We start from the raw sequence: 13,283 nt of genomic DNA, 5'->3' as shown, positions 1-13,283 counted from the left end.
TAAATCCAAAAATTAGTTTTTATTACACGTGTTCTCGTTGTTTAACAAAGGTTACACCTAAATGCCTAGTGTGGGCTCGTTAACTTCCAAAAAACTAGCATTTCATAACATCGTCAAAACTAGAATAACTGTTTAGCAACAACAGGTAGCATAGATTTATAGTCCAATATGCCACTTTCTGAAAACAAGACTAACTCATTTTTCTTGAAGGTATACTTAAGTACAAAAATATTCTTACTGTAGGACACAAACAGAATTAACTATGACCCTTGACTAAGAAAAAAAGACATTTTTGTGAAGTACATCTGCTTAAATGTGAGTTGAATATTAGGTAACAAAAATTGGAAAAATTGTAATACCTATAAGTACAAAACAATCACAAAATACACCTCAAAAAGTTCCTTAAGACCCTAAAATTCCTTGCGCAGCTGTTTGTTTGTGCTTAAACATCATGTGTGAGGTGAGGCTTGTTTTCTGTTTAGCCTTGTAAGGGCAGAGAGGACAAGAGAATTGGGGTTCCCTCCCACATTCGTAGCGCTGATGTTGGCTTAATCCTCCCTTACGTTTGTAATGGCGGCCACAAGAGCAGAAGTATCGTGGTTTACCATCTACTACTTTTACTAGGAAGCTGTCCCCACCTACAAAAACAGGGTTAGGTTATGATACATTTGATCAAATTAACCAGAGGACATTTTAGTTCAATGTAATTACTAATTTAACCTAAAGGTTCTGATTAGGTGTAACCTTACGAAGAGGCCTCTGAACTAAAACAAACTAAAATGAAAAATCACAAATAACACAAAACTAAAATACAGTGAAGTCTGCATGTTTGAGAGCCATGTGGGTCTTGAGGTCTTGTTTGTGCTTGCTGCGATGAGGACAGTGTGTACAGGCAAACTGAGGTTCTTTCCCGCACTCGTAACGCTCGTGGCGAATGAGGTGACGCTTGTGCATATAGCGCTTGCCACAGGTAGGGCATATGTGAGGCTTGTCTAGAACAAATAAAGAGACAATTAATTTAAATTGGAAAATTTTTAGTTTGGAGGTTTTTGATGCAAAGAATGACTTCTTTGCCACCAGGTAATATTATCATACGTGTAAAAGCCATTTCCGATTCTCAGGATTTTAAATGAAGCCTTTACGTGAAAATTCTCCTTCCATTACCACATTACAGTAAAGATCTTAGTTGCTATATCCTGTTCATACAAAAAAATCTATCTTTAGCGAGCCCAGTGAAAAGTGGACTTTTGCTAGCGTTATGTAACATGGGCATCTGTGACCCCTTTATACGTTCTTTAAGACCTTTTAGGTCATATAAAATATGGCGTCGTATAAACAAACTATATCGTCTCAGAAATGTCAACTATGGCTAGCACGGACGTTACTCACCACTGTACCATCTAAAAGAAAAATACTGTTATATGGTTGGGTGCAACATCGGACTCAAGTGTAGCACATACTGCTACTGTAGGTAAAGCTACGTAATATAAATGTTTAGGGAGGTAGTCAGTAACAACATTGTGAGTGTAAGTGAAAACAGTGTTTAATAAAACAATACAAAAAATAATATTGAATAAAGGAACACCAATGGTTATACTTAATTTAATGGGTAACAAGTATTTATAGTTATGAAAACTAATCTTTTAAAAATATAACGATGACTCGTTTTCAAATTTTCAAGCCACAAATAATGCAAGTATTTCCATTTCAACCAATTAAATACGAGGAGGAGCTTTTCCCTTAATTAACTATGAACAATTAAAAGTATGCATTTATTCAAATGTAAACAATTTCGTTTCTCCATAAGAATAACTTGGAGGAGGTTAACATAAAAAAGGAAATTTGAAGGCCACTAGGGCAGAGCCGTGACGGAATTTCTTAAAAACGTTTATTTTTACTCACCTAGCGTTTTTGTAACCTCCACTCCTATTCTTGAGTTCTTAAGGCATGTAGTTTTTGTGATATAGTGGACAGTAAGTGAGTGGCATTTGGCTTCTATAAGTATAGATATAAAAGGAAAAAATCTTAATAATCTTGAGTACAAAAATCATTACACTACAATACAAAGAATTCTTTAGACTCTAAAAGTCCTGCATAACAGTCGTTTTATGCTTAAACATCATGTGTGAAGTAAGGCTTGTTTTCTGCTTAGCTTTGTAAGGGCAGTGAGGACAAGAGAATCGGGGTTCTTTCCCACATTCGTAGCGCTGATGTTTCTGCAATCCTCCCTTAAGCTTGTAACTGCGGCCACATGAGCAGAAGTATCGGGGTTGGCCACCTACTAATTTTACAACACAGTTGTCTCCACCTACAAAAACATGTTTAGGTCACGCTACATTAGATCACATATTATATACCAGAGGATATTTTTTTGGTCTTGTCACCAGGTTTTGTCCTCTTTTGAGTAAAAGCCATTGGCGAATTCAGATTTTTTAATCAAGCCTCCAGGGGAGGAGTCCCATCTTCTATGCATTACTGGACATCTCACTTTTACCCAACCAAAGATCTTAGTGACTATACTCTGCTTTTTTAGGGAGTGATGATGGAGCTCAGCTGTAATTGTGGGGATCCTCACTCACGCACGTCTCAATGGTATGTCAAATCGTCAAATCATCTAAATCATCTAATTATCTTGCTTAGTGTGTGTGTGTGTGTGTGTGTGTGATCTGCATGTGTATGAGTAGGGCGGACCTTTCAGCCACACTCCTGAAGCAAACCTGGTAGGATCTTTTGGTTCAGTGTTAGACAAAATATTTTCATTTCGTACACATACTTGAAACTACTGGCGTTATTCTTTAGCTTAGCTATGAATTCACAAAATACTAAACTTGTTCCTTGGCTTGGATACTGCTTAGACTGGTCTATTGAATTCAAAGATTTGAAAGCAAGTGGTGAGAGATCGATATTGTCCGAATATTTTTTACATTTTAATTCTAATATTGCTAGTAACGTTGCGTATGATTTTCAACCCATTTAAAGTATACATACAATATGTTAAGGCATGCATGATGACTCTTCACAAACTAATCGTATGAAAAATTGAGAAAAAAAAGGTTTCCCTTTTTAGTAATTTAAGTCTGTACATTAAAAACTAAATGGTTACAAAAGACCCCAGCTTAATCATCGGTGTATGTATAAATTACAACAAATAAAAAGATGAAATATTGGTTTTATTTCATTAATCTCTACACGCATTTTTAGCTTCAGGTAAACCATCGCAAAATAATCATAGCTTTACAGCATTATATACTCCTTCAGGTTCAGGACCCCTTGTAGCAGTTGCTGAGAACGTTGCTGATTTGTCAAACTGACACCACTTGACTGCAACTGCTGATTCTTCATACTAACATCTGACAACCCTTTCTGACTATTCGGATGACGGTGCATCTTATGACGTTGAAGATGTTGTCTGTACTTGCCACGGTAAGGACATTCGGAACAAGAATACCTCGGCTCTCGGTTGCACTCAAACCTCAAATGACGAAGAAGGTTTGTCCTGTGTTTGAACTTCTTGTCACAGGATGGACACTGGTTCGTGGCTGGAAAAAAGTCGGAGGAGATAAGAAAATAGACGCCACCAAAATACAGTAGATTGTTGTTGCAAATGTTCTTTTGTCAGTCAACTATTCAGAAACAGGACACCAATGAGTGACCTGGTTATTATCTATTTACTTGACCTACATGTAACCTCCATAAGTAACTTAATTAAAGGTTACTAAGCAGTTAGTTAAGGACCTCCAGTAAGTTCCCTAATAATAAGCTACTCACTGGGGTAAGTGGCCAAGTTACAGGCCACTTACTGGCGGGTAAGAGAACTAGGTACCTCAGTAAGTTCTCAGAAACTTCGAGTGATGCATCTCATTAAAATGCATCTGATTAACAACTAAATATAATTATCTTATTACAGACGGGTACGACAGTGGTATGACTCAATTAAAAATTCTGAAAACCGCATGACATATGTTTTAATCATGGAGGAAAGCTAAGTACTCTTACGCCAGGATCTTGAGTTTACTATTATTGTTATTTCAGTAGATCACTGAGTCTCAGGTTGATATGTTACTTATTCGTAATGTGTGTATGTGTGTGTGTAGTTGTGTGTCCACCAAAACCGCTTTTATTATAATTTAGGTGGATCTGTTTGTCAGATGAGGGGAAAACTTGATAAAAATAGTCAGATTGATTCAGTAAACACCCTTAGGACAAAATGGTTGTAAATAAAACAAATTTATGAGGTAAAATATTAAATATATTGTGCTCCTCTGTGAATGGACATGAGTCTATGAGACAACATTATAACACCCTCATAAAATAATATGATAACATTGGAAATATAATCTGCCAACTATCTGTGCAATACTCCAACAGGAAGGCTGCATAGTTCACGTTCGGTAATGCATGTATTTCAAATTGATATGGATAAATTATGAATTTAATCAATTACAATCTATGTCAGAAAACCTAGAAAGTACTGTTCAAATACCAGTAACATAAATAACTAAAAGACACAAATATTCTAGTCATTTTAACAATTATTCTTGATAAAAAATTAGTACTGTAGCAATAATAATAACACTATTTATTATTAATATCTACCTCAGCACAAAACATAACAATTTAACACCTTGAGTTTTCAAAATGTTTATTTTTGGCGTTATCTATAAACTTACATAGTTTATTTATCTTAAACCAAACAAAATTAAACAAGTAAACATGTTTTAACGATTAACTATAACAATAAGAACTGTAGGTAACCAATTTTCTTGGTAACTTGTTATTAAGATCTAATAACCCTACACTTCAAAACCAAAGAATACAAAGAACAACAAAGAAACAAAGAATACATTTGTGTATTTTATTGGATAAAAACATAAAATACTTGTGTGATATACAAATCTACTTGCTCACAACAAAAAAGGTTCTTGTAGAAAACAGATGTCCTTAGTAACATGTCAGTAAGGCCAAGACCTAACACACAAAATATATAGACGCTGATAACAATAATGTATCCTATGATGCATTTAGTTTTATATAAACGTGTGTATACTGTTCCGTTGTACAAATCTACATCCTTAAGTTACCATCTCAGCCTTAATGATCTTGTAGAAAAGAGATTTATTGTAACTTATCAATTCGTTTACAATAAAAACACACAAACACTAGTTTAGAAACATTTGGCTGTCCCAAACTCCGTTAAATGTAAATTAATGTTTAGTTAAGATGAAATTTAGATCTTTCCCAACAATACATACACTTCTGTTGAAAAACATAAAATAGAATAGCTGTATAACATAACCAAACCTGAACCAAATTGAAAGGCACTGGGGCAGCAAACTTAATTTGACTAATAACCGTAGCCTCCTCTACATATAAGACCGAGGTAAGACAAAAGTGGCAACGCCGCAATCCCGGCCTAACGAAACAGTTACTATCATATAGAGCGTCCGTGCAGTATTCATGTTAACACACTGTTGTTTCCATGGCAATAAGCGGAGTAGTGCGACGTTGCCACATCGTCCACCGTTGCCTTGTGATAGAATATACTAACAATGGTATACAAACAATTGTCTTAACAGCTGATATTTATTAAAAATCAATGCCCTTGTGTTTCACGAACATGTGTATTTTGAGCCTATCCCTACGTCTGGCTTTGTGATCACAATATGGACAGGAGAACTGAGGCTGCACACCAGAACACTCGTAGTTCTTATGACGTATCAAGTGACTCTGATGCTTATATCTCCGTCCGCAGACATCACAGACATGTTGTCGTGTTTCATCTCCATCTGTGTAACAAGCCAATTGTGTTTTGTTATTCTCTATGCATTTTTTTTTCTACGAAATACACGCATTGAGTACATTGTAAATCCGAAGATAAGATTGCTAGTTCCCAAAATTAGTAAATTTAGCATTTTTAAATCAATACAATTTTGAAGTACGACTAAAATATAAGGTAACAAATTAATCGACTGGTATTATAAAATGTATAAACAATTTAAATACTAAGTGCTTGAAAAGTTATGGAGTTAATCAAAGTCCTGTAACAATATAAATATCACATAACAATTATTACAAATTCATGATCAAAAGGTAATCACAAATTCAGATAGCTCAAAAAGATATTAAGTATCGAATCATAAACATCTAAACACATGATAAAGTTAGGAAATAAATCCTTTACAAAGTACGTTTTAAGGATTATATTCGTTAAAGAATGTGCATGTAACTTGAAAAACTTTGATTTAATTTCGATAAAAAAATAAATGCTACCAACAAGATAACGACGAGCTTCCTTTGGTTTTATGAAGAATAAAGCCAAAAACACATTAGGTCCAGGAACCATTGAAATTTATTTTCCATTAGCTGAAAGTTGAACTCCGTTGTTTAACCGGGCAAAGATGAATATTTTTCACTAGATAAAGTTGAACTCCAAACCAGAGTGTTTAAGAGCAACATGAGTTTGTAAGTTCTGTTTGTGTTTGCTTCTGTAAGGACAATGTCGACACGGAAACTGAGGTATCTGGTTGCACTCATAGCGTTGGTGACGTATGAGGTGCTTCCTGTGCTTATATCTCTTTCCACAAGTTTCACATACATTTTGCTTCAGTTCTTCCAGTAAACCTGAAAATATAGGAACTTGAATAATTTCAAGCTTTAAATAGGATGTTACATGTAGTACAAGAAGTATGAAAAATATTGTTGGTCGTCAAACTTTAAAATACTGCTTTGGAGAATTACTATTGAGTGAAAGTAATAAGTATACTTTCTTGGCCTAGCCAAAAGAACTAGCTAGAATAATAATCCTGGTCTATTTGACATCAACATCTTTAAAAATTGCACACATTCTGGGCTAAGGGACTCGTTATTGACTAGTCATAAAGAACAGCAAAAGGATAGATATTTATTTTAAATAGCAGTAATATATTTCAACTAGTATTGATCGTATATTTTGCATATAGAATTGTGTTTTAAATGAACTTAATCAATGTGTAACAACTTTCTTCAAATACCAAAAATTATCCAACGGGAATACCATAAATTAATTTTATTCTATAATAGATTTTTATGTTGGAAGGTTCAAGCTGGACAGAGTATTTTCTGAACTCTGTACTCTATGTTTACTAAAAATTCGGTAGGTAATAAGGGTTTATAAAGCAACAATTCATGTAAATAAATATTTAATAGCACAGCACAAAATTCAGTCAAAATAAATAAAGGTTACAATCCTTACCAAACTATGGTAAAAAATCATCTATGAATCGAAATTACAAAAAAAAAGCAATTGTTTGAAAAGTTCCAACTAAATGGCAAATCGGTAAAGCAAAAGTACTCTTCGATAAATTACAAATATATTCTATTCGATGTAATTTAAACCCAAAGATTGTTTAGTGTAACAATTCAACACAGTGATATTGTACTCCTGCAAAGTGAATTGTACTCTTTATTATATCAATTGGTATTCTGGTTGAAAACCTATTAAGCCATAGAAAGGTTGTAGTCAATACTCAATAACAAAGGTGTGGCCTATAACATAGACAAAGAGCATTAAATATAGACCGATAGCAGTGCTGCGGTTAGCATAAGTTCTGGCGTCCACCGCTAGGAGTTACGTAGCGCGTGCGACTTAACTAAAGCGGTGGAAGCCAGAACTTATGCTGTGGATTTAAATTTAACTCTATTTGTTTATGCCTGTACGTAGACAGTATGTTTGAGTGCTATGTGTGTCTTCATGTCCTGTTTGTGCCTGCTCCTGTGCGGACAGTGAGGACAAGCGAACTGGGGAGGGGTGTTGCACTCGTACTTCTTGTGCCGGTTCAGATCCCCTTTCCACTTGTAACGCTTGCCACAGGAGTTGCACAAGAACTTCTTCAGGTTCGCGTCGACACAGGCGTTGAACAGCTCTGAAAGTTTTAAACATGATTTTATTACGTTGAGGGGGAAACATTTTTGTTTAATAGTCCATGTGGTAGAAGAAGTTTGTGTTTTGGACACAACTGAAACTTAAAGTAGTATTAGTGCCTGACGAACACTAAATGGCTTTTAACATTGTACAGTAAAAAGTAGAACTGACCAATAAGAAATCTTACTCAGTTTGAATAGTTTTAAAAGATTATAAAAAAGAAATCATTGCCCTCGTAAACATAGGCGAGTTAATTAATCAATGGTCCATTTAAATTGGTCCCGTTAATTTAACACTTGTTTTTTTTTTTATCATGTACTCTCCTAAAGTGCTTATTTCACAACTTAAATAAACCCCTAAATGCTTTTCTGCGGGTATCTTTAACTATTAAGAACGTTAAATTCTTTTCCAAAGAGTTTTCATTAAAGAATAAAGTGCAACGAGTTTTTGGAAGGTTACAACTAAATTAAAATAAATATTTCATACCTCTTAAGCATACTGCATCATTTATCAACTATGGCACATTTACAATTTAAAACGTAAGTCTAAGGCAAAATAGTTTGGGTGGATCAGATAATTGAAAAACAAGATAAACAAAGCCGAGGCCTTGTAGAGAAACTAAGCCTACCACAATTTTTGATCTGAGTTGTATAACGTATTTCTTCCGAAAACCATTTACACAGAGGTTGAATATATCGTATTATGCAAGAATTGGGTTACCATTAGCTGGCATACGATTAGGAATAGTGGGTGACAGAGCTTAATATGACTTATTACAGATAAGAAGGCATTGAAGTTGGATATGTTGGGTGAAAACAACACTCGTCATAAAAAAACTATATTTCTATATTTTTCATGTACATTACTTTCCTGTAAAATAGTTATGGTTAAAACTATAGTCTTTAAACGACTGCGTCAAGTAGAAAACATGTTTTAAATTATAACACTCTTTAAAACTGTAAAACATTTTTTTACATTTACAATGTTATCTTACAACACAGTTTTGACCCTTTACTTGGACACTGACTCCTCAATGTTTAATTGAGACTGAGATAACTGGCTGTGCCTGTAAGCGATGTGGTTGGCCAGAGCCTGTTTGTAGTTGGCTTTATAGGAGCACATTGAACAGGGAAACTGCCTTGACTGTACACACTCGTAGCGCAAGTGTCGATGGTAGTTGTACTTGTGTTTGTATGATCTTCCGCAGTTGGAACAGCCAAAACGCTGCGATCCATCCATGCTGGTGACCGTAGCAGGAGCAGCGACTCCTGAACATATTTTGTTAGTGGCCTGTGTTGTTTGGTTAAAATATATTTAAATACATTTACTATCGTGAGGGCATGGGTGCATAATTAAAGGCAAAAACACAGACTGGATATTCATTTTAATATTTTATTCAACTAACAAGAAAATTCCAACGCAAAACCTAGTCATATTGTGTAAACTCAAGTCTTTATAAAACAATGTAATTCTTTGTAGGCACAATAAAATATAACAAAACACAATGCAAACATTGCTGATTGAAAAACAAACATTTAAAAAAAATTAGAACATAAGCATGAGTAGTCATATTCCTAACTGCGAAAAAAAAGAAATTGAAACTCCTACACCCGCTAAAAATTGTTTGTTGAAGGCTCCCTTGAAGAGGTAAAAGTTTCGGGATGCTTGAAAGAAATGTGCGTCCTCAAAGAGAAATTCCATTTTGCTTTGTACGGGCAGTGAGGACAAGAGAATTTAGGTTCCACTCCACATTCGTATCGCAGGTGGCGTATGATGACAGGTCTCCTCTTGTAGATGCGGTTGCAAGTGGAACACCTGAACCGTTCTTCTCCATCCTCCATAAAGAACAGTATTCTTGGATCTGAAAATTGAAATAACTTGTTATTCATTATGAACTGTTATAAGCATTGTTTCAAATAATATCCTTGATTTGTTATTACACACCATTACCGGATAAATACTAGTATTTCATGAGGGAATATGTGCTATTTATAATTTATCCCTATAATATTTTTCATTGAATCCCAGTTGTAGTGAGCTACTTCATTTAGTATTGTAAAATTTTAGCATAATGAGTAGGAATAGTTTTGTATTTTCACAAAACTATGTGGATAATATTCTAAATTGAGGTAATGGTGACCTTAAGTATATTTTTGTTATTAATGTAAAACATTGAACTCGTTCAAAAATAATTTGTTACACTGTCAAGTCTGCAAAAAAAAAAAACGGCATTTAAAACACAGGGGCCAAATATCAATGAACAGAGCAAAATAACTATTTGGATGTGGATTTAAAGGAAGTAATAGAATCTTACAGACTAATGAGACAAATCAATAAAAGTGAATTAAAACAAAACATATTTCCTTATTATAGAATTATATTATATGTATACCGGTAATTCAACATAAAAATACTACTTGACAAACTTTATGCACTTTTTCATGTACAGTATTGAAAATAAAATATCACAACTTATGTTCTTGTCACCAGTTTGTGTTTAAACAAGAAATGTGAGTTGAGGGAGGTTTTTCGTTTGGCCTTGTATTCACAAAGATGGCAGGCGAACTGCGGGTCCTTGTTGCACTCGTAACGAATATGCTGATTGAGATGTCCCTTGCGTTTGTAGGCTTTCATACAGTTGTTGCATCGGAATATCCGATCATCTTCACCGTCAGGTGGCTCTGAAATCATATTTATAGATTAGCGATATCGGAACATATGGTATGGACTTGAGAGTGACTGTAATAGTGTGTACCCTTGATTGTTGCAAAGTAAAACAAATTAAGGGAATGGGTACTTAGTGAAATAGGCTTGTATATGTTTTATGTTTGTGATTACATATGTTATTCAGGGTATTTTTGTGGAACAAATTACATGTTTTCTGTTGTTTCCCAGTTGTAGAAATGTTTATAAATTTCGTTAATTTGATGGATTTGGCTCATATTTAGAGATAGATCACATCAGCTTGTGTTAGAGGCATTTTTTTTTTTTTTTTACACTAACCATTAATTTAACTGTCAGAAATAAACTAACAACTAAATCAATAAATATATAAAAACTAAATTGATTTAGCCCATATGTAGAAGAATTAGCTTCCAACGCTGTATTCCTAGAATGTAAAAAGTGTGTTAAGTAAGAATGAATAAACTATTGAAAGTATCACTAATGTCCACAAAATTGATTATTATACATTGCTTCAATTTATTTAATCCCTTGGTGAAAACTAAATAGTTTTCAAAAAGTCATACAGTGATAATTGATACAGTAAGAAATTGACGATTTAAGCTTTCTAGGAATTTTTTAATCACCTCTTGTAGGAACTAAGAGAGACTCGTACCCAATCTTATTCAAAAATAACATTTATTTCTGGCAAAATATAAATTGAAAAATTTGTATCATTTTTCTTTGGATAACATTTCTTCTCGTGTTTTCACAGTTGGTAGTCCTGAGTCTTGTTGAGTTCATTGTTGGTCTGTTGGTACACCTGGGAATGTTGAGTTGCCATATGACGTTTCAGTGAACTCTTCACCTTTGCCCTCCAAGGACAAAAAGGACACTGGAACGACGGAAGCTTGTTGCATTCCCAACGCTGATGAAAAGTGAGGTTCTGTTTGTATTTGTATGTTCGGCCACAAACCATACAAACAAATTTCTGTTCGTGGAAAGCTGTGGGTTGAAAAAACATATTAAATGATTTTAGCTAGGTGTACAAAAGGAAAAGAGTTTATACATTTTTTCAATGACACAATAATAGTCATGTGATTACTCAGGTTAATACATTTAAATATTTGTAAAGAATTTAAAAAATAGTAAACGTTTTAATTTCAATGAGTAGAAATATTCAATTTTTTTCAGTTGGACATTGTGAATATATGAAATGCATTAACTATTCGTTGTGAGTATTGGAATTCTACGATAAAAATACTTTATTTGTCTAAATTTTGAGATAAATGCTTTGGAAAGTACACTCTCCCACAAAGTCTTTGAGTGAACCTATGACAAAAGTAGAGCTTAAAATGTATAAACCCAGAGGTCAAATTTATCTTCACACAGGATTTCGAAATGCTTCAATAATATTTTGCTCTGAATATCGTTGTCTTTCGCCCTATCGTTCCAAATTTTTAAAAAAATTGAAGTTTCTCAAGGTAAAAAGTAGTACACTGTATTTCGTTCGAATAACAAATTTATTCTCAACTAAATGAATTATAAAGTTAAATTAACATTGCCATGGACCAGTCCCACGTGTTTCTTCAAGTTACTCTTCTGCTTTGTCTTATGAGGACAAATTGGACACTGAAACATCGGGAATTTTCCACACTCGTACTTCTGATGAGTCATTAGGTGTTTCTTATGTTTGTAGGTGCGGCTGCAGGCGCTGCAAACGAACTTGTCACCTTCATACACAAAGGTGTTTCCTACATCATGGCAGAAACATGTTAATATTGGAATACATTGTCATGTAAAATACCAACGATTGATTCATTTAACCTTAGTTATTTTTTTTGTCCTAAGACGCTAGACACGAGCCTGGGATTGTTTTTCACATTACTTCAGGCTAGACCTAGGGGTTGCAGCATTATCACTTAGATAAAATCCATTGGGGACTTGGCAGGGACCTCAGGGACTGAAGTCCCACGCTCTAACCACTATGCCAGCTCGCTCCCCATTTAACCTTATTTTAAAGAGTACTTCTGTTATAGAACAAATAAATCAGGGAGTATTTCACTGGGGAGAAAACTCAACACGCTCTACTTCATAAGAACTTCACAATCCTGTAGATTATCATTTAAAGATCTAAAGATTAGAAAGAAGATTTTTTTTAATTTTGAGCTTTGACTAAACATCTTGTCAGCTTAATTATCACCTTGTATAAGAACAAAAGCCAACCGGAGATATAGCCATGCACAGCCATCCCCCATTTGTTCTGTGACTTAAAAAAATATTCTGATAGTTTATTGCTTAAACCAATCCCAATTGCAAATAGCTTCTTTCCTTACAGTAAAATATTCCAAAAACACTTTTTATTTATGTTCAAAAAAATAAAAATGGGTTTTAAAATTTCTGCATGTTTAGTTTGGAAAAGACATTTATAAAGGAATCAATGAAGAGTAAGATTGGATTTCACCTTGAATTTTGATTTTGGCTAGGGACTTCATTTAGTCTCTTTGCATCTGAAATACAAAGTAAACATGCAGTACGGTTTATGGTCTGGTTGAGTTTGGCAAGCTATCTTCAAAAGCATAAAAACACTAAATTATTAGGGGAAATAATACGAACACAAAGAAATACATTGGTCAGACCTAATGACACTGAACACTAAATGTTTTGTTACATAGAACCTCAACTCGTACTTTGCGATGCCCGAGGGAATAGGTGTGACAAA

The 13,283-nt window shown here is 34.2% G+C and overlaps 1 protein-coding gene across 1 annotated transcript; it reads right to left on the bottom strand.

Moving 5' to 3' along the window:
- Window positions 1–384: 384 nt before the first annotated feature.
- On the bottom strand, window positions 385–11,481 carry LOC129003388 (zinc finger protein 84-like). The gene is made up of 11 exons (XM_054431681.1): window positions 11,385–11,481; window positions 10,450–10,581; window positions 9,651–9,761; window positions 8,916–9,165; window positions 7,696–7,901; window positions 5,643–5,786; window positions 3,309–3,539; window positions 2,095–2,308; window positions 1,390–1,400; window positions 891–992; window positions 385–638 (listed from the first exon to the last, which is right to left on the bottom strand). Exons 1-11 carry the CDS (start codon window positions 11,479–11,481, stop codon window positions 403–405), a joined length of 1,734 nt encoding a protein of 577 aa, XP_054287656.1. The 3' UTR covers window positions 385–402.
- Between the last annotated feature and the right edge of the window lie 1,802 nt (window positions 11,482–13,283).

Source organism: Macrosteles quadrilineatus, unplaced genomic scaffold (genome assembly GCF_028750875.1).
Source record: "Macrosteles quadrilineatus isolate MER2022 unplaced genomic scaffold, UCM_ALF_1.0 Scaffold_9__3_contigs__length_116548681, whole genome shotgun sequence".
Taxonomy (NCBI): domain Eukaryota; kingdom Metazoa; phylum Arthropoda; class Insecta; order Hemiptera; family Cicadellidae; genus Macrosteles; species Macrosteles quadrilineatus.
This window is presented reverse-complemented; position numbering and strand designations above follow the sequence as displayed.